General features: G+C 37.2%; 2 protein-coding genes across 3 annotated transcripts; both read right to left on the bottom strand.

Moving 5' to 3' along the window:
• Window positions 1-11,275: 11,275 nt before the first annotated feature.
• Window positions 11,276-15,359, bottom strand: pigr (polymeric immunoglobulin receptor). 2 transcript variants are annotated; one of them, XM_046409567.1, is made up of 8 exons: window positions 15,228-15,359; window positions 14,296-14,640; window positions 14,136-14,217; window positions 13,635-13,861; window positions 12,223-12,346; window positions 11,816-11,904; window positions 11,624-11,672; window positions 11,276-11,508 (listed from the first exon to the last, which is right to left on the bottom strand). In XM_046409567.1, the coding sequence occupies exons 1-8, from the start codon at window positions 15,274-15,276 to the stop codon at window positions 11,490-11,492; spliced, it is 984 nt and encodes a 327-aa protein (XP_046265523.1). In that variant the 5' UTR covers window positions 15,277-15,359; the 3' UTR covers window positions 11,276-11,489. The 2 variants fall into 2 exon arrangements, with proteins under 2 accessions (XP_046265523.1, XP_046265524.1); XM_046409568.1 differs by having other exon boundaries at window positions 11,280-11,508; window positions 12,223-12,319.
• A 3,488-nt stretch (window positions 15,360-18,847) lies between these two features.
• On the bottom strand, window positions 18,848-21,907 carry dad1 (defender against cell death 1). Its single transcript, XM_046408305.1, has 3 exons — window positions 21,586-21,907; window positions 19,949-20,117; window positions 18,848-19,102 (listed from the first exon to the last, which is right to left on the bottom strand). Exons 1-2 carry the CDS (start codon window positions 21,794-21,796, stop codon window positions 19,987-19,989), a joined length of 342 nt encoding a protein of 113 aa, XP_046264261.1. The 5' UTR covers window positions 21,797-21,907; the 3' UTR covers window positions 18,848-19,102; window positions 19,949-19,986.
• Between the last annotated feature and the right edge of the window lie 274 nt (window positions 21,908-22,181).

Raw genomic sequence — 22,181 nt, 5'->3', positions numbered from 1 at the left:
GGATACAGTTGTGGTTTGGTGTATTAAAATTGTTCAAGGACAGCTGTCTTTTTCATTGAGAAAAGGAAGTAAGACAATGTATAACAAATCTAGCAACACTGTACAATCATAATACAACACATCACACAACATAGAAACTGGATGCTTATCTCTGTCTATATATATATATATTGCTTGGATATTGTACAAATGAGGTTTAGGTTTTTCTTTTTACAGTGGAGGTTGCCTGTGATCCCATCAATCAACATGTAGAGTGAAGATGCAGCAGAGAAGAGTGAGACCTTGTGGTTTTCATACTGATGCTGTTCTTTTTTTCTGTCTTCCTTTTTTTTACCCATCCACTTTCTTTCAAGTATCAGTTCTCATCTCTCGTCGAACTTGGTTCAACACGAGGGAATGAATTTTCTTATGAGGTCAAATATGAGATTCTGGAACTGAATTATTGATGCGTTTCTGTGTAGCCTCTACAATGGATTTTCCCAGAAGAAGGATTCATACAAATTTCTTCCTAATGTTACGTGTCACTGGCTTTGGGAACAGATGTCATTCTTGCATTTTTGTTTTAGATTGGGGCAGATTTGATGGTATGTTGAATCATACTAAAATTATGTTTATATGTTTTACAAGACATATCAGAGCAGGCATCTGAAGAGTTGGATGATTATGTGCACATGCAGAGAATGTGGCAAGAGTGGACTCAAAATGTGTGTGTGTATGTATATATATAATGTTATGCAGAATCATGCTTTTTTATTTGGGGTATAAATGAACAGGATTTAATTTTCTGCCCAGGATTACGTGATTGAAAGCTCATCATTCTGTCAAAGTTATGAAAATCTTAGAAAGCTTTCCCCTTTTTCCCTCACAGACAGCCAACAGGAGTCCTGCAGAGGGAAAAAAAACTGTCAGTGAATCATGTTGAACTTGAGTGTCTTACGTGATTTCCACACAGCATCTTCATTTTGTTCTGTTGTGCTTTCTTATCAGAGTTCTATTCAACACCACCATCACAGTAATTGGTCACCTGTGGAAAACAGTATTTGGTGGAAAACAAAAAGAACACGTTGCTGAAATCTTACAGTGTTCACACAATCATAAAACTGCAGACTAAATGTTTATTGTATATTACATATACCGTAAATATACTCTGATTTTGATTTATGCTGTTTTCAAAAATCATAAAGTAATTCTCTGTGCAATTTCAACTGCTGAACAAAGTTGTTCCATATCTCTCTGTAATTTGTGATTCCCAATTTTGCAAACAGCAATTTGTTTTTTCTTGAGGTGGTTTACTTACATTTTGCACCTCAAGGCACCATGAAGTCCCTGTCCCTGTATGTTTTTGACTCTGACACAGACATACCATAAGACAGATCATCAATGACGCCAAAACACAGTAGAGACTCTCAGCTTTTGTTTTTTTAATGTGACAAAAATTTACCCAGCAGTGTGTCGGCTAGCCCTCTGAGATTAACTCAGCAAGTGGAAATGGCATATTTTGACCCGGGGTGTTAACATAAATTGAAAATGAGTTGGAAATGCAAAGAAATAATACATTGGTGGCGCGCTTTTTAAATAGCATACTTCTTAATCTTTGGCACTGAGGAAAAATATATTATCAAGTACCAACTTTGACTTGGCTCAAGTTCAAGTACAGTCACAAGTCATTGGTGTTAAAGTCCAACTAAAAGTTGAGCTAAAGATTTGTTGTTGTTTTTGTTTTTTCTAAAGTTATCAAATTTGTGATAATTGGGTTGTTCTATGTAATATAATGTAATAGGGCTTATAACAACCCGAGTCCATAAGTCTGGTATATGTAAAGTATTGCATGTAGAGTATGAAACTGATGATTCACGGTTGTCAGTATAGACTATAAATAAAGCATTGGTGAAACCTGTAGCTGTCTTTGTGACAATGACAGAAATGATATTCTAGCACCATTGCATATCCTTCATCCCTCACCGTCACAGTGGCTGCTTCCTTCCCATCATCCCTCAGCAGGCCAATGTCATATAGTGAAATGTGAACGGCTGTGTGGGATTACAGGCCTTGGCACCACCTCTGATAGCTGCTAAGTAACAAGTCACTGAACAGTGAATAGTCATGGCAATAGACATAATCCATATAAAGGTGAATATATTTAGTCTGGTACCATATATATTGCTATTGTCAAAGGACATCTTTAGTATTTTACAACCAGGACCGCATTTTCCCATGTTTTTGTGATTAAGGGACTAATGGGTACAAGAGGGAGAGAGAATTTCCTGGAAGAGTTTAACTAATTTTAAAAAATATTGCTGTCGCCATTAGCCACTTAGATGCACAAATATGTGAAAATAGGGTCCACACTGAAAAATACCAGAGGTACAGTTTATGAATAAATTTTTTCTTTTTTTTTTTTTAGGAAGTGTTTTTGATGAATTATACAGCTTTTTCAGTTTCTGTAATTGTTATGAGACTTGAAAAGGTTTCATAAGAACCGGAGATGAACTGTTTCATTTTGTAGAGCACCATGTCCCTCAATACGGGCATTAGCATTAAATAACAGAAAAACAACAACACTTTCATAATGTTTTGGCATCTCACACCCACTCATCTCATTAAGATAATCCACCCGAATGAAAACCAGTGAACTATTTTGTATGTTTGACCCTTACATTGAATTTGGGCATAAAGTCTTAAAGCATTTAACTGCATTGTTGGCCTGCTTTGAAGGATGCACAGTTTACATGATCATGTAATTTTTCAACAGTGTGAAAGCCCTATACAGTGCTAGCATCCCTCAGGCTGTGGAGGCAGAGGGAGTGGGTGGTGAATCTTTCAGTGATATAAATGCATATGGTATTTAATCATCATAGGCAGAACATTGTTTTATAATGCATTGTTCTATAATCATAGAAAGTTCTTCTGATGTGTTGCACTGTAGTTTTGCATTTAGACAGTGAACCAAGAGCACTGCAGAAAGTGCATTGTCTTAGAAAACATTAGGCCCCCTCTGGCTTGCAGCTGTTCTCATTTTAAAATTACTCTGTTATTTTCTTGTATGTGTATAATCAGCATATAATCAGTGTTAACCTTACCTTAACGTCCACTTATACACTTAGGTCAAAACTGAGTTGTTGCAGCAATAAATTGTACAGTGTCAGTGGTACTACAGAAGCATGAAATAGATATTGATCCCAACGTGTGCTTCTGTTTTCTTCAGTTTCTTCTCTTCTGAAGGGGCTACAGGTCCATCCATCCATTTTCTGTATCGCTTAGCCATCAGGGTTGCGGGGGGATGGGGGGGGGGGGGTACTGGGGTCAATCGCAGGGCTGATACACAAAGACAGACAACCACACAATCACCAAGGGGAAATTTAGAGTGAACATGATGACCTTTTCCCTAATAAGCACACAAGACTCCACTGAAAATATATGCAAAACTTCAGTAAGATATGTTCAGTGATATTGTAAAAGTATGTTTTGAAGACATATGGTGAATATATAGCTTGAACATCATGCTTTTGTTCTGAATAATGAACTACTTTTCACGTTAATCTAATAATTTATTCCACAATACAAAATATTTTAGCACTTTAGCTGTGACATATGTCTGCAGTACACAGTCTTCAGAAAGTTTATCTTCTGTCTGGAGCAGAAAGGTTTTTATATGCAAATAACCAAGATCAGGCATTCATATATATTTGATAGGATTCTGAAATCAGACATTATTGTTATTAGGATTTAGATCAAACTTGCCAAAGTCAAACTCTAAGGCTGACAGTAATCTCTCAGTATTTTCAAAGTCTAATAAACATTTCTCAAGTAATTGATTTATGCTATTCAAGGGCACTACTCAGTCAAGCAAATAGATATCAACTGCAGCATTGTTTTTCGGGTGTTTTTCTGTCTGGGACTATGGGGCACAGCTGTGTGCCAGCATTCAGCTTTTCACTTTTGAAAGTAGTTCAGCAGTATTTTTTTTCCAACAAGATTGCAGAAGCATCTCATTTGAAAAGTTGATGTTTTATTCAATTAAGTTCCAATTTGTGTATTGCGTGCCTGCTAAAATGAGAACTAGGGCCAAACATTTCAGAAACTGTATTTTGATGTTCATGTGTGCCGATGTGTAAGAAAACTGCCAAATTATGGATTACAGATGGTGAATATTTCAGTCGTTATAATATTTCAGGAAAGCAGAGGAGGTCTATATGATGATGTCATATGATAGGCTTCCATGCTCACTGGCCATTGTTATCGTTCTGCATTTTGTGCAGACGATGGGAGCACAATGCTTCTTGACCCAGTTGGAGCACATTGCTGGAATGCTGCTTCACGCTGGCAATGACATTTAAAATCACAATCCTCATTGTTGAAGGAGCTGAACCCTGACGTAGCCCCATCAGTAAATGGTCAAAACAGTTTCATCTGGCATTTTCCATGACCGTAAGAAGCAGTTATTCTGCTGCTGTATAAGGAATCCAACTGAACCTCAATTAAATGAAAAAGCAAAAGGAATGTGTGTAATATATTATAGTCATATTTGTATTAGAATGCAACCAAGGCAAAAATGTGCTTAATATTTTTGCTTAACAGCTTAACATTAAATATAAGTAAAGTGCATCTTATGCCACTCCACTCTAAAAAATATCATACAGGAATTTATTGGAATCAGCTGCTCTTTCTTCATTAACCTAACATAAATAGATACAACTTTCATTTCTTATTAATTACACCTAAAATTTCCAGTTTATCTTTTAAGACCAGAACTCACAAACACACAAACGTTGCAGTTCTTAGTTCTGATAGTTCTTAAAACTTTAAGTGATGAGTTAGATGAAAATTCAATCAGCTCATTGCATTAAGTTTACAAAGTAACACAATCAGCACATTAGCAGACATTGTTTAAGAATTAAAACTCTTCTGAGACCCTTCCTTTTATGGTGGAGGAAAACATGTATGATGGAGACGTGCTATGTGTATCCATTTTAAGATAAGTCATGGTTGTTGGGTGAGCAATGAAAACACTGCAAACCACGACAAAGGTTGGTATTGGTATTGAGTTCAGTTTCTATCACCTTTAAGAATTAAAAGAAGACTTTGAACAAATTTGGACTAATCATTAAGCTAAAGTGCATATTTAAGGAAAAAGCTGAACATTTTATAAGTTGAAACAGCACAAAATTATTGCACAAGCTTTTGTGGTTTATGATCTCTGTCAGAACTAACATTTTTAACTTTAAACTCTAAGACTGTAAGAGATAATACATACTCACACACACACACACACACACGCACACACACAAACACAAAGAAATCTTTATCCAAGGACCATTTGCTAGCTTATTCCAGTATGGAAATTTGTTCCTGTCTTTATTGAAGAGCGTGGTCTTTCATTTTGAGAGCGTGACTCATTGATTTGTACGTCCCTCAAAACCCTGCCCTCGCACTCAAATTGCCCCTTCTTGTGCTTAGATTTGTTCTGCTCGCACTGCATGCTTGCACTCAGATATATTGCTGCTCGCACAGATTCGCTCCAGCTTCAGCCCTTCTGCTCGCACTCTCGCTGCTTCTGTGCACTTACGAAACATCTCCTCTTAGGTTTCTACTCCGTTCTTGCCTTTTCTGTACAATAACCCTGCCAAACAGTCCAAATAGGCTGCCAGGTGTGATGTTGACCAGTGTAATGATTTCTGCCATGCCGTGGGTGAGCGTGCTTTACTTCTTAGAGCATGGAGGGTGGAAATGGATGAACCCAGTTAAAGAGTAACTGACAGTAAGGGATGCAAGTTCTGAGAGCAAGACTGAGAGCAAAGAAGAAAATCTTGAGTGTGAGGAGAAGGGCAGAATGTGGAGCACAGAAAATCTGTGCAAGCAACAATATATGTGAGTGAAAGCATACATTTCGAACAGGAGCAGAACAAATCAGAGCGCAAGCAGAAGCTAATTGAGTGTGAGGGCAGGATTTTGTGGGGATGTGAAATCAATGAGTAATGCTCTCAAGCTGAAAGACCACGCTTTTGACGAGAGATTGTTTTGTTGTTGTTGTTGTTGTTAAACTACTGTTTCCAACACTAAGAACAAACTGTCATGCTCAAGAATTTAATAGTTCTGATATTATAATACATCATAGTGACATTGTATGACTCTTGGTTTCATATATGACAGTTAGGCTTAGGCTTTATGTTTCCCTTTACACAAACAATATGATTTCACTGCTTGCTGGACTCAGTTTGGGTTGAGTAAATCATCCTTTCGTGATGTTCCACTGACTCACTGGTTTTTATTTTATCATTCTGCTGTAGTATATTCATGAAAACATTTTCTTTTTCAGAAAGGAGCTAACTATACCATAAAAATATATATACTTATCTATTTACAAATATATAAATGTATATATCATCTGAAAATATATATATATATATATGTTATATCTCTGTACTTGCTGGTTGGATGCTAACTGCATTTCGTTGCCTTGTACTTGTTACATGTGTAATCACAATAAAGTTGACTCTAATCTAATCTAAACCCTATTGTGGAAATTGTTAATAGCTGGATTATGTAACAGTTAAATTAGATAACTGTTGAGGGGTAAAGAATTTAATTCTATAGCAGGTTTAATGTGATGTGTGGTGTGAAGACCTTTAACAGTGATGTACAGTATGCTTTGGGCTTCATATCTGCAGCACCAGAGCACGAGAGGTTTGTGCCCTTCATTTGCAGCCTTGTCATGCTCTCTGAGCTGGGAGGCACTCTGGTAAGTCACAGTGGATCTTATGGTTGTGCAAGATCTGGCAAAGAGGTACCATTTCATTTTGTTTGTTTTTGTTTTTTAATGCTGTTACTATAGAAACACAGCAAGAAATTCTGCCCAGTTTTCCACACAGCTTATAGACCTGTGATAGAGTAACTGAACCAAGACAGAGTATAAAACTAGAATTACTTCCTCACAGTATGCCTCCGCTATAGCTTACATCCACTTCTGTCCAGTGAGAAACATGCTGTCTTCACTTAGAGCCTCCTGTTACAGAGGATTACAGAGGACTGATGGAGAGCTTCATCCCATGGTGCAACAACAATCAGGCTTAATATTAGTAAAACCACCGAGTTTGTGATGGACTTACACTGCATACCTACAGTCTGAAAGTTCACTGAGAGAAGCAAAAAACTGTCCAGTTCCTTTTATGTGTCCACATGTTTATCCAACAAAGCTGATTGTGACAAAACACAAACTGCTCTAAATTAAAAAACATGGATCAGCACAGTTTAAAGGTGGACACCCAAGATTATTGTTGCCAATTTAGTATCTGAACACATGCGAAATATGGTCAGTCTTTGCTTCAGTTCCTGAGTTATGCTGTTGAATAACAGACAGAAAATATTATGATGTCACAGTGAAGTTGACCTTTGACCCTTTACACATAGGAAATTGCTTCACTTCATTGTTTTATCATATTAGATATTTTTGTGAAATTTTGTCATAATTAGAGCATGAATTCATGGGTGATGAATGATCACTGATAATTATGAACTCGTATTTTATGATGTGTTGAACATGAATACGCATGAACAAGTATTTTTGTCAAATAAAATCAAGGTAACAGCTGTTATATGCTGCTATTATAAAGGTTTTTAATTGGATTATGGACAGGGCATACTGTCCCCAAAGCAGTAGTATTGGATCTGTATCTCAAGCTTTTGGGTACATTCATGAATATTAAGTTATTTTATCCTAATTAAGAGGCATCCTCATCCTCCTGTCCACTTGGGTCTGGAAGAACAACAATGCAGTATTTAATGAGGGCTATGCATGCTGGTGCACCACTTGGCCTTCATGACAACTGTCACAGGGTATAGAAGAGTCGCTTGTTCTTCATCCTGGTCTCCATGTTTCCCTTTATTATTATTATCTGTAGCAGCTGCATGAAGTGAGTACAAATGTATTGATTTTTGATGTTCGTAAATGGCAAGACTCAAGGAAACTGTCACAAAAATGTAATGTAATGTAAGTCCTCTGTTTTTCGTGGTGAGAGGAAACATGCTTTTCTTTACTTTTTCCATGGAATGTCTGTGGTATTGCTCAGGAACAAAGGAGCAGTTGTTTTGTGCATGAATAGATACGCATTCACATCAGCAATATATAACAGAAAGAACATATTTCATACAGGGTTGACCTCCATCTAGTGGCAGAAACGAATCCACTTGAAACGCTTTTAGATTAATGACAGTGTCCCTGTAACATCCAGACAGTGTTAAACCTAGACAAGAGGAACAGAAATGAATAGTTTCTAAATATTGAATAGCCTGGATCCAGACGTTCAAATCTGCCCACTTCACAAACTGGCTCATTCTCAATTCTAAATATGAAAACGGTGCAACAAGTTGACACGTCTATCTGATATCAGACAAAAAAATTATTAAGTTAAAAAAATAAAACTAGAAACCATAAGACTTTTTAAAAAAAGACATGATATTGCAGATTGTATACAGTAATATCATCAAATCATGGTACACAAGCAGTAGATAGGTATAGACTAGTTATACAGTATTTTTTCATTTCATCTTTATTTACATAATAAAACTTGTATGAAAGTAAGACTTTTACCATATAAGCCTACCAGTATAACTGCAAATCTTTTATTTTATTAAAAATGAAAAATGACTAAGTATTTAATTATTAATGAAGATGAAAGAATAGAAGATTCACAACTTCCAGGACATTTTAAATGATAATGTTTCCAGCTGGACAATGTAAATAGTCATTACAGCCATAGAAAGTTTCATTTTATGTGAATGAAATAAAAGAAAAATTCCTACCCAGACAGCATGGCTAATGATCCAGTGGTAGCCTGAAGAACATTTTTATGCTGTTGCTCTTGTTATACCTTTAACTATTACATGACACCACAAAGGTACACTCAGTCCTTGAAATTTTATTTTTTCCAAATTCACAAACATGAAAATGGTCTTTACACACATGAAGGCAAGTTGTCCTAAGAAATCCAAGAATTAGTTGGTTATACTGCTGTTTTGGTCATCTCACGAGCTTATACAATTTATAATTCTAACACGTCGTTTGAGAATCACAGACAACAGACAGCTCAAGCATGAAATGTAGAACTGTTCTCTTTTTAGAGTTCATTTGGGAACTTCATCTAATGGTTTCTGTCTTCATTTGCTAACTTCTTTCATAAAATAAATATGGCTCATAACAATTGTCTGAATTTGCTTGCACAACTCAAGTCAGACAGATTGTATCCATTCCTAAATGTGTTAATTAGCCATCTCATTATCTTCTTATGAAATAACACAGCAGTCTAGTTCAGTACTGTCACTGTACTCCTGTCCTATGAGTCTTCATTGTAGACCCATATTGCATCATTAAAATCAGCTTTAATTTTTTGAAACAGTCAGAGGCAACAAAGAGAAAGTTGGAACTGGCATCAACTCCAACCATCTTATCTGCATCCATGTTTAACAGAGCCCAGTCATATGGCCATTGCTTTCATTAGAACTGAAGGGTACATTGTTTCTTGAATAGCATGGCTGGTGTTAACTGTTCATACAGAACAAAATAAAATACATAATATCGATATGTGGACTCCTGAGCAGGGCAGTAGCCAGGAGTTTAGATAATGAGACTATAATCAACTTATGCCCCCCCTCGATATTGTCTTGATGAAGTACACAAATTCTTAAAATTTCTTGTTGATCAGTGAATTTTTGACACTTTGAAATCTGACTTTACATGCAGTCCTGGTGATAACCTAAACCACAGTGGTCTTCAGTGGTTGCCAGTCAATGGCAGTGCTGAAACAGACAATCATACACACATGCCTAAATAGTGTTTTGGAGATATTGGGAGCAAGCCGGAGTACCAAGAGAAAACCCACAAAGGCACAGGGAGAACATGGCAACTTACACTGGGACTCGAACCTGAAACACTCCAGCTGCATCTGATACCCTATCAGTCTCTGTCCTGGGAACCCCCTGGTCTGTATGTTTTAGATGTCTCCGTCTTCTCATTCACACAATCAGCTTGTCATTCAGCTCTGCAAAAGCTTGATATTAAGGCATTGATCAGAATCAGGATCATTGGAACAGGAAAACCAGGACCAGGACTGGGAAACACTGGATTAGAGACACATGATTTGATAGGAATCTTTAATTATTGTCCAGGCTGTCCTGCTGATGGACCCTCATGTATTTGTCGTAACCATGTGTGAAGTCACCTCTTCATTCACAATGTGCCTCTGGTGGCAGAGATTGTGAATCCATGACCCAGGTGATGCAGAGTGAAAATCTTATATAAGATTGCCTGCTGTGTGGAGTTTCATTTTTGGTTTTGGCTCAGTCTCGCTGCTCTTATATGATATTGTTTTTGGCCTTAGATGTTTAAAGTAGAAGCTAGAAACTAGAAACAAGCTAGCAACTACATTTTACACCAGCAAGATATTTCAGTCTTGTCTCATCAAATATGCCATTACTGCCATTTTGTCATGTCTTCTTGAACAAGAAGATGCAGAAGGTTCCCTTCAGAGAATCAATGTGAACAATGTGACGTAATTACCAAAGCTAGAAAATCCCAAGATCAGTGAAGGTCAAGGTTTGAGTGATGTTTCACGCACAGGAGACTGGAGTCAGTGTCCCATGTGAAGCCAAATATGATCAATCTTTTCCTAAACCTGAAATTTTTTATGCCCAAATGTAATGTGCCCAAGTGGTCTTTCAGACACTAAATAATAGTTTGAGCGTCAACATTATACTAACATGGGAATGCATTAGACTCCTTCAGGAATTGCTGTAAACCAGAACACAGCTTAAAGAAAAACTGACAATACTGGAATTACATTCATCAGGGAGAGATGACTCCTCAGGAAGAGAGTAAAATGAAAAGGTGATAGGTCACTTGTGTCTGCTTGTTTCTGCTGCCCTCAACTGGCCAAAAATTAGTTACATTAGTTATTGCAAATTTAATTCAAATAACAATAACAAACATTGTCTCTATATTCCCTATAATCAGTATAAACAAAGCGATCTTTTCATAGAACATAGATAATGGAAGCGTGATTTCTTATATTTACATATAAATAAAAATCTGCATCAGAAATAATAAATCAAATATGTACTGTTTATCTTGAAAATAGAAATATAAATAAATATACTCAGGCTACAATACTGGAATGGGACAAAAAAAGGACAGTGAAGAAGATATAACTTAGTAGTAGTTACGACATTACTTTTGACTCAATCAAATAGAAGACTGCATGTTTTTATTTTGTTAACTTGTTACATCCGTACAGGAAAAATCAACTCTTTAAGATTATCAATTTATACTAGTCACATACGGAAGACATTACACAGAAAACACTACAAATAAAGCATGTCTTCTGTGCAGTGAACTAACATAAAAATTACATTCAAGAGTAACATTCAACGCTGGACTGAATGAGCTCAGTAAATTTGTGCCATCCTAGTAACACCAGCAGCAGCATTTCACAGGTCACCTACACCGAATGAGTTTGTCTGTGGGAGACAGAAAGGAAAATGAGTATGATAATCTCTAAAGTATATCCTTAACAATAGTGGCTATTTTAAAATAGTTTAAATTGAAGTGACACATACTTTCATGGAGACTTACATTGATTCTTGCTTTCCCCTCCTTAACCCCAGAAATGGATATTGGGGTTCTGTAAGCCACAGATAATAATGCAAATACCTGACCCAAATATATTTAATGCATGTATTTCATAGATCTACAAGAGAAAAGATCTGTGGCATGATCCTACCCATATTTAAATTTTAATATTTAAAAAAATGAAAATTGCCTTACTGTGAAGTCTCCACAACTTTGTCACCAGTATAGCTATGGCCATGAAGAGCAGCAAAGTAGTACACATCAGCAAAGACTCCAAGATGTGACTGAAACACAGACACAAACAGACAGTGATCTGAGCAGAATAGGTCAGCTTCAAGAGCAGCTCAGCCTGCGTCTGTTCTCACACAGTAATATGATGGCAAAGATGATGACAGATAGAAAGGTTTGATCATTATCTGTGCTCGACTGAGCTGAATTGGTCATCAAACATGGAGGGTGCGGTAAAGGAGTGGCACTGAAATCTTATGTGTAATTTAATGTTAATGTAATATATATAACTACCACTGTTACACAGATTTTAGGGGCAAGTTTTCGTTATATACCGTAAAACGTTTAAAGCACAGTCATAAAGAAGTACTTACCTGTGACTGTTCCACGACTCCTTGGTGATGGATTTGGGTGGAGATAGGTGTGCAACAGATTGACTTGGTGTAAGCGGAGATGTCACAGATTCTGCTGCTGAAGATAAATATGTAACACACAAACCTGAGAATTGATGTACTATCATCAGCAAAACAGTCTGTATCAACACCCACAGAGTTCATAATGTCAATATTCTGGATGAGTGACTCGTAATAATCGATACTTTGTACAGCTGGAGACCAAAGAGCCCCTGCCATCTGTCACAAATACATATTGATTTTTAAAGCTGTACTTCTCATTTCAGCTGCCACAAACTGATGTGGGGAAAAAGCCACATAGTCGATGAAATTGTGTCGCCTTTCATACCTACAATGCCTGGTATAAAATAGTCTTCAACAGCATTCAAGTTAGCTCAATCCCACATAGTGCACTAATTGGTTTGGATTCCACCTGCTGGGATCAACAGATTCCCAAAAGATGTTTTCCCAGACTGAAATAATAAAAACATGTATTTTTTGTAGTCATGTTAGCACTGAAACTCTAGGGATGGCAATATTATTCAGTCAGTCTGTTGGTGCAGACTGAAAAATCTCAGCTACTACTGCATGGATTGTCAAAAAAATTGATAGTATATAATATCCTTTGTTTGAATTTTTATCACTTTGATGATCCACTGACTTTTCATCTAGCACCAAAATATGGTCAAAATGTATTTTTGTCCAGCATTTCATTACCAAACACTTCCTTCCTGGCACTCTTCCTTTATCGTTCATTCACCCATTCATCCTTGTGTGTAGTGACAGTAAGCAAATATGATAAGAGATGGTGAACATGGGAAATATTATGACTTCTAAAAATCAGCATGTTAACATTGTAACTATGAGTATATTAGCTGTGCCTAAGTACATCCTCACAAAGGCATGACTGTGACTGTAGACTCTCTCCTCATGTTGACTTTAGGGCATTTTACAACCTGCAGATTTACTGTTATATTTCATAGTATTCCAAACCAAAACAGATGACAGTGTTCCATGAAAATGCTCAGTAAACATGATTATCAAAGTTAGTGAGTAGCTGGTCATCATAGTGGAACATTTAGCAGATAATGTGCATTTATATCAGGCACTGGAAACCAAAAACAAAGCTGATAGGAGAGTGAACAGTGGACTTACATTTACCAAACGGGCAGAAACACTATTTTAAATAAATGCTAATGTTTCTCTGTGGATGTGTAAATAGACTAATAAAAAGATATATGTCAATGTTGTTTTTACTTGTATATAATAAATAATAAAAAAAAGACAAAATAATACTGCTCCAAATACAAATCTTGCCTTGTGCAGCTTGTGTAATCAATCAAATAAGAATATCTCCTCAGCTTAGATTGTTTTTAGTCTTAAGAACGACCTACCCGTTGTGGGTCGAGGTGTGACCAGCACATGCACAGCTATCTTCTGCTGTCCTGCACAGCACCAGTACCAGCCAGTATCTCTCAGCTGCAGTTTCTTTAAGGTTATTGTGAAAGCCCTAGTTCTGTCATCGCTGATGGCCACTGAAGGGTCTTCGTAGCTCCCTTCAGAACCTGTCAGCAGACAGGAGCTCCAGTCTCCGCTCCGACACCACTTCTTCTCACTTTCTCTGTTGACAAGCAGTCACAGGGGAGTCAGTGAAGACTGACTGTCCGTCAGAATTTAGCTTGCATTGAGGATGCCAAACAATGTTTCTCAGGTTTGCGACTCTATAAATGTTGAATTGTACAAATGAGGATTCTACTTGGTCTGATTGTAAATACTGTAAAACTGAAACAGTTGCAATATCACGAGTAGTAAATTCTCAGTAGTCAGACCATGACCTGGATGACTGAGAACCTTCACTGACACGTTGCAATATCATGATTGGAAAAGTGATATACCTGTGTCTCTCACTGTAGAGGCATTCAACTGTGAGACTACTCCCTTCTTCTCCACTAAGTTGGGTGTTCACCACTGACATACCTGCAGGAAGGCAATCAAATCGTGGTAAGTATTTTCATTTGTAATGCACAAGCTTTATCAATTCAATCCATGACTCACCATGAATGACCTTGATGTAAGTGAAAGTGACAACATCCGCAGTCCATCCGCTGCCTATCTCCACGCCACACATGTACCACCCAGAGTCCGCCTCCTTCAGATTGTTCATGGTCACAGTGGACACAAGCTGGGCCGGGTCGTCAGAAATGCTCATCCTGTCCTCAGCTCGATTGGTCAAACGAGTGTCATCTGTTCGAGCTAAGCTGGTGCAGAACTCCCTCATACTCCCCTGACACCAGTATTTTACATAGCCGGCGTACTGAGGGTCATAGTGACATGGGACTGTGAGTGATTCACCCTCAAGGACTGTGAGCTCTCCCACCGTGGTTACCGTGCAGAGGATGGCTGATGGGAAAGTGGAGATGAGTGAATATTGAACACTGTCTTGAACTTAAACCTTCACTCATGTTGCAGTCAGAGCAGAACAGTCACCCACAGTGGATACTTATACTATTGGGGAATGATGGAAAATAGCCTTGAGTAATACCACATTTATGGTTTCAGTTTCCTTTCTGACAAAACACTTTTCTCACTTTAACTTCTCTCTCCACACATCTTATTGCAAAATTGGATTATCTCTCTATAACAGAGATTTGTGGGGACAAATACAACAGGCCTTTGGAGGCTTGACAAAACAAACATCAAACGTACTTTTGCCCAGAGGCAAACAGTACAGACACTTAGAAGATTTCAAAAAACTCAAAAGCCTCCTGCAGAAAATGCAGTCTGTTTTCAGCAAATGATTAATACAGAAAAGTAATAAAACAGTAAAGAGAAGTAAAGCATTAGAATGTCACACCAGCATTTGCCCAAAGCGGAACAATAAAGTGAGGGGACTGCAAAATAGATATGAATCATCCTAAGAACTCTTCTTTTTATCAATTATTGTGTAACCTTTGTAGGCAAAGGACCTCAGTCATGACAGTTATTACCTGGGATCCAAGGTAACAGGATCAGTGGAAGTACGAAGAGCTTTGTCATGTTTCACTGTCAGTTTGAGGGTTACCAAGTAAAATTAGCTCCTCTGTGTAAAGTCAGACCCCCTTGGTCATGTGACCATAAGTTGGATCCAGATGTTCCACATGTTAACTCTGTAGGTGTCAGTTAGTTTTTAACAGTAAGAAATACTTTTAGCACACATAACAACCTGTACTCACAATGGCACTGATGTAAAATGACATGGGTTCCTAAGTATTTGCCTATATATGACTTTATTTTAAATAAATAATCCACACAAGCAAAAAGTGTATTCCTTCTCCCTTTTTTCTCATACCATGATGGTATATGGTTGAATTTACTACCAGATGATGCAAAATTGTGTGAACAGTAGTAATACTGAAAAAAAAAAACTGTTGCATTTTCATTAGCTTTTGTAGTCCATTCTTCAGCATCTCCAGAGGATATTTCCGTTCTCAGACCTAAGGGCAACAGTTCATCATTTTGCTTATGAGCTTTCTTGCTGAGGTTAGATGAAAAGATTTATGCTCTTACTTGTATGATAATTTGCGTGAAGCTACGAAGCCAACAGCTATTTAACTCATGTTAGCATAAAGATAAAGGACAACAACAGCACCACTAAAGCTAACAAATTTGCAAGTTTAAAAAGACACATAACATCTTTTAAAACCACAGCTTTTTCCTTAGTTAGCTTTCTGTACTCAATTCAGAAACCGATAAAGGTGTGTTCTAACCTATACTATATTAGCACCATTTTGCAAATAGACAAAAGAGTGTTATCGGTCTTCTCACCTAACTCTTATTTCTGAAAACATAGAACTATTCTTTTAACGGAGGTTTTGGCCTATAAGTTTAAACATGTTATTTTTAGTCTGTTTTAGTCTGTTTCAGGGTTAGCCATATTTCAATAACATATTCTAGCAAACACCCAAATGCTGAGTGTTTTCCCTCCATGAATTCAGAGAACTCATTTGGCAGCCTTCAATGAAATTATTTGATTTTGACGCCGGAAAACTTTGGATTTAGTCCAATGTTCATTTGTTGGATTAAGCTTCTACACACAGCCCCCTCAGCCACTGAATTAACACACAGTTATTCCAAGCCTCTCAATCTGCTCTGTGAAGGGTGTCGAGGATGTCCCTCAAGTTACTTGCTTCATGCTTTGGCTACAAAGCCTTTTACGGTCATCTATTTCCAGGAAAAATGCAGGCAGGACTCAGAATTGAAACCAACTGTTTGGGCAGATTCGAGAATCGAAACTTAAAATTATTTCCAGCCAGTGAAGTCAGATGAGGTATCCCAATATCCTGTTGTGACCTTTCCTTTCAGCTTTCAGTAAGACTGGTTTACATAACTGTTTGTCTCCATTGGAAGAGACTTGAAATAGATTCTGTTCTGGTGAACTGCTGCATCAAACTATTTAGAACTTTTCTCCCTGTGTCACAGGGCATAACTAAGACGTCAGAGTGAAAAGGTATTCTATCAGCTTCTCTGCCATCGTTCTTAATACTTTTCTGAAAGCTTCTGCTCTAAAATGTCATAATGTTTCAAAAGGTAGTGCATACAATGTTGCTCAAACAAAATGGTGTCATGATGCCTCCTAATGTTTGTTTTTATTATCTAAGGTCTAATACAAGTTGTTCAGTGGTTTGAACACAACATCAGTACTTTGCCCACTAGGTTGTTTCTCTAAATGGAGGCTGGTTAATGAGATTGTTCTTCTTCCAGTGCAAGGAAGGGAAAAGTGGTGGTGGAAAAGGACCAATACTGCAGTGTATAAATGCTCTGTTAGAAGTAAAAGGCCTACATTCAAAGTTAAAAAATATTAGCATCAAAATATACTCAAAAGTTAAAGTAGTCACCATGCAGAATGGCCAATTTGTATTTGTATTTTACTTGTGTGTTTTCATTTTATACAACTGTCGCTTCTACTCCACTATAGCTCAAAGACAAATATTGTACTTTTAACTCCACTGCATTTGTTGCTAGTAACTTTTCAGATTACAGTTTTTCTTGCTTTCCAGTGAAAGCCATGTATCTCCCAACTCTTGTGATTTTGAATGTGTGCGACGCAGTGAAGGACGAAGTGTTTCTTTATGTGATCAGAAACTTCATCTATTTATTCAACTAAATAAACTACTTATTACAGAAAAAACAATTTGGATTAATTGTGAAATGCATTGTCATAAAGCTGAAAACAGGGATGTTTTTCTGAGTTCATGAAACTTTTTAGATGCACGTGGTTCTCACAGGACAGTAGCCTAACATATGATGGTCTTGCATTGATGCATTGCTGTAGATTAAACTAGCCAACAGCATATAGTTAAATGAGCTCACCCTCAAATATCTACAGCAGTAAAATGCAACGCAAATATTAATGCAACGTAACACTTTACCATTTACTTGAGTAAGGTTTTGAATGCAGGACAAGGATATAAATATATCTTCCACCACTGGTCATATACACTATAGATCAACTAACAAATTAGTTTGTTCATCATTGTAACGTTGCATGCAAGTCTTTTATAAAAGTGGATTGTAAAAGAGGATTTCTAAAGAGTGGTATTGATATTTCTATTTGAGTGAAACAGCTAAAAATGTTTTCCAGCACTGACAATATGTAGCTTTCGGTTACACTTACCTACCGTGTGCAGGATAATAACAGTCACACAGAAGGTTATCAATAAGTCTATTCTCTCAGTTCCCACCCTCACTATTTCATTTTCTAAAGGGCTGATGCTAATGTTATCCATTGAACATGGAAGTAGGTAGATGGACTACCTCTTTGTCCGCTTTCAAATCAGCAGTGGGAACCGATTTAGATCTGACCTTTACTGAGGAGAGACCTGGGACGCCAACACGATTCAGTCCATTTTTCATCTCAGTGTGTAAGGTAGTTTCATATCCAGTTCAAACTGGCCCACGCATCCACACCCCACAGCTCTGCACGGTTTAAAGCAATTGAGCTGAAATGTTTTTGACTCTATCAGTTATTCCAGAACAAATAACAGAAGCAAAGCGTCTCACTGTTCTGGGCTGTAATGTTCTTGCTTTCCCCTCTGTTAGCATGATAGGCAGTAAGCCAGCTGCTCAAGCTGAAGCACTCTCACTGGCTCAGAATATACTGTAGTCTCAGTTCAACTTTTTACGAATGATGCAATCTGTGAGCGTTCAAGAGATGAAGCCCTTTCCTGGCAGTTTTCACCAAGTTTTCTTTTATGTCCTGTCAACATTTAAACATTCAATTTCTGTAACAATCTCCTGATGTAGCCAATCACAACCACAGCACAACCATTCTTCCTGAATGTGATGATGTAATAAAGAGGTCACCCTTTTAAAGTGGGGTTAGGGGATTCAGCACAGTCTATTTGAGGTATTGTTTCATGTAATGTGTTCTTAATTTGGTAATGAAATGAATTAGGATATATTTAAAAATATTCTTCATGGGTATTTAGACTCAATACATGCAATATTCTTATTGCCTTTAAATATTATTAACTTACCTTACACTGTGTGAAAACAAGGCTAATGCTGTTGAAAACTAAAAGAAATAAGGAATGCTTCATCCACGGACCACTTCATTAGTCACAAGGTCTCCAATTCAGTTTTTATTTCGTCTTGTCAGTGCAAAAGGGAATGCTTTACAAATTTCAACATAAAAAAAATGAAAGAAATCAACCCATTATCTTTAAAAAAAAAAAAAATAAAATAAAATTGTATTGCATCAAACATGACAAGATGCGACCAATTCAGTGTTGATAGTGGGATGAGACTCCCCAGATCAATGGCACAAAAGCAGATGTAGCCTCATGTATTGAAGGAGAGTTCTGATAAATTTGCTTGCTGTGAGCTGTGGAGAAAAAAAAAGAAGAAGTAGTAGTGACATTAAAGTTATGGGAGTCATTATTCAGAAGCAACCAAGAAACAAAAAGATGCACTATGGTCTTTCCACATGCCCGCAAGTCTAAAAATTCAATAAGGCTGTTTACTAGCAAAGCAAAAGCAATATGCGGTATCATGTGAATCTCCCCAGAGAAGTAAGGCTTAAATCTATCTTATCACATTTGGAGCTGTTCCACTGAGAATCAAGTGATGAACTGGCAAGAATGGTTAATGCAACTGAAGAACACCCAGAGGACAAGGATATATTTCTTGTTTTACAAGTATAAACCAATACAGTAAACACATATCTATATAAAAGCCTACTTAACATCATATCAGTTCATAAAATTTCCCATTTATTGTCCACTGAGAGACGCTACGCTATAAATACTGATACACATCACACAAACGTTACCTTAGAAAGAGATTTTGTCGTATTCAGAAATACTAACAGTACTACTGGGAAAAAGAAACACATTCTTTAAACTGTGTGGTGTTCTTCCACTATTCTGGTTTTCAGCAAATTAAATAAATGTTCAGGCCTGATTGATTTGTGGGCTCTGGCAAGGCTCAAGAAAGTTATCTTAACCAAAAGCTGCAGAAAAGTCACATTCTGAGAAGTACAGAAGTGAAGAAAAAGTAAGCACAGAAAATATGTTGAGTGGATGATTGATGTGACAAAAACATCAAGAAATCTAAGCTAAAGTGTGAGTACCCTCACTGTGGTTTGAATTACACGGTGACAGATGGTTTCTCAGCAAAAAATTCATTTTTAAAGAAACAAACTGTGATGTGAAATGTGTGAAAAATATACCTTCTGAGAGGACACTGTCAGTCAGATGCACGTCTGTTTCAACCGATGAAGTTCATCACGACCAGATGGAGGACGGTGTGAGCGAATAGGAAGTCAGCGAAAGCTCTCTCTGGGGAGATGGACAGGAACTCTCCTTTGTTCTGTGGGTTGATCTGGATACGAAGACACACTGTGGAAAAAAGCAAAAGACAAAGGATTTAATTTTAGTTTTGCGCTCCTTACACCCACCAATAAATACTTAAAGGCATTATAGCTATAAATAAATGATCAATTCATTCATTTCTTTTAATCACAAAAGGGAAGACTTATCAATTTTCAACCTGAAATGTATTGATTTCAGCACTAATATAGACAGTTAGGTAGTTAGGTTTCTGAACTGAAAATAAAGATTTGCTATTGTTGCTATGGTTACATTTTCATACACAGGTTGGCTCTGAATTTAAGAATTATGGTGCATCTGTATGTTTGAATCTGATAAAGTCTGGAGAAAAAAGAAAGGAGATTTGTGATGATGCCTGTAATTGTGTCTTATTTATTGTCCCTAGAGCTATGTTGGAGTTCAATATTACAACTTCTCCCTGAGTGGAGTCAGACTTCAAATTTGACACAATATATTATATTGATTGATATTAAAATAAGATAATGTTTTATTGATCCTCAGAGGAGAAATTCAAGAGTTACAGTGCAGTGGGGCTGTAACAATTAGTTAATTAATTTCTCAGTCAATGGACAAAGGAATTATCCAGTTTGACAAATCATCATCAAAATTAATGATAAACAGTAAACTTATTTATCAAGGTCAAACATTCTCTGGTGTAAACTGAATGTCTGTGAGTCATCTTGTCCTCTCAGAAATTCTGATGAGCTATTTTATTATAATCTTTGAGCCAAACAATTATCCAGATTAATGACGCTGCAGTTCAGTGCACCGTACATCATAACCATCATATCAACCCAAATGCTAAATCTCTCCTGGTTAACTGTTTATTGTTTAAGTTCACAACTCATCTAGTTATGTCAATATGATCCCAGAGTAAGAGAGTTTTCATGCTACTTAGGATAAATGCTATTCTCACTTATTCTCCAGGTAAATACTGAGGTACACAAAGTTAAAACTGATCCAAATCCTAATTTAATGTGGATTATGCAGTATTTAACGAAACTGCAATTGGAGAGGCACTGAATCAACTTTATGGTCATTTTGGAGGGTGGAGTTTGTGGAGCTGTTGAACTGTATTGCATTATATTTTATAAATTGCATGGTATGCAAGCGTTTCTAATCATTTAGTCTAATCAAAACTGGGTGAACAAAATACTCCACAAAACGCCGTAGCACAGTGTAATGCAATCTAAAAAAAACACAAAGAAAAACGTTCATAAATTGAATGGATGTAGGGTTCGCAGCTGGCCTTTTGAACTGGTTAGACTAAGTTAGATAAGTTTTAGCTAGGTGTGCCTAAAGCGTCAACTGAGGCTTAACTAGCTAGCTTGTGACAGCACACGCGTTCACTAACGGGTCAAAACTCCAGTGACCGACGGGAACAGTCCCATTGTACAGTTCATTGACAAGTCAAAGGGACCATTAACTGAGTAACTATTTTTATATTATTTACATATGTATATATATTTAGATTTACCTGCGAGAATGAAAGAGCCCACACATGAGATGAAGCCAGACAAAAAGCTATTGAAAGGAAAAGTGCCGACGAGCAGACAGTAAAGGAACTGCAGCGCTCCTGTCAACAGGATATACAGCAAATATGCATCCACCACTTTCAGCTTGTTGGGAGTCGTGGTGGTGTACTCCTCTAGAAACCGAGAAATGACCGATATGACTGAGCTCGACATGATTCTGCCGTCTAATTTGTACAAAAATGGGACAACAAGAAAATTTTGCACAGGTCCTCTTCCTCAGCCGAATGAGTGACGTGTCCTCATTAGCCGGAAGTTGCTTTGGTGTTACACAAAATATCTTCCGAGTCGTCGTTTGTAGAAAAGATCCTTGACGAAGAGATCTACAGCGTTGAAAGATGATTTACACTAACAATTTTTCTTGATGCGGCTGCGTCGACCCGAAAGCCCCAGTTCCTAGTTAATTTGTGAACCACATAATCCCACAAAGGTGAAGTTTTCTCTAGTTATGAATTTCCCCAATAATGAGACTCAAATACACGTAAACGTTGTGTATAGCGACAGCAATACACCAAAACAAAGCACACTGTTAGACTGTTTG

The sequence above is a fragment of the Scatophagus argus genome, chromosome 13, assembly GCF_020382885.2.
Source record: "Scatophagus argus isolate fScaArg1 chromosome 13, fScaArg1.pri, whole genome shotgun sequence".
NCBI classification, from domain to species: domain Eukaryota; kingdom Metazoa; phylum Chordata; class Actinopteri; family Scatophagidae; genus Scatophagus; species Scatophagus argus.
Note: the sequence above shows the minus strand (reverse complement) of the source record. Positions and strands in the feature narration are given on the sequence as shown.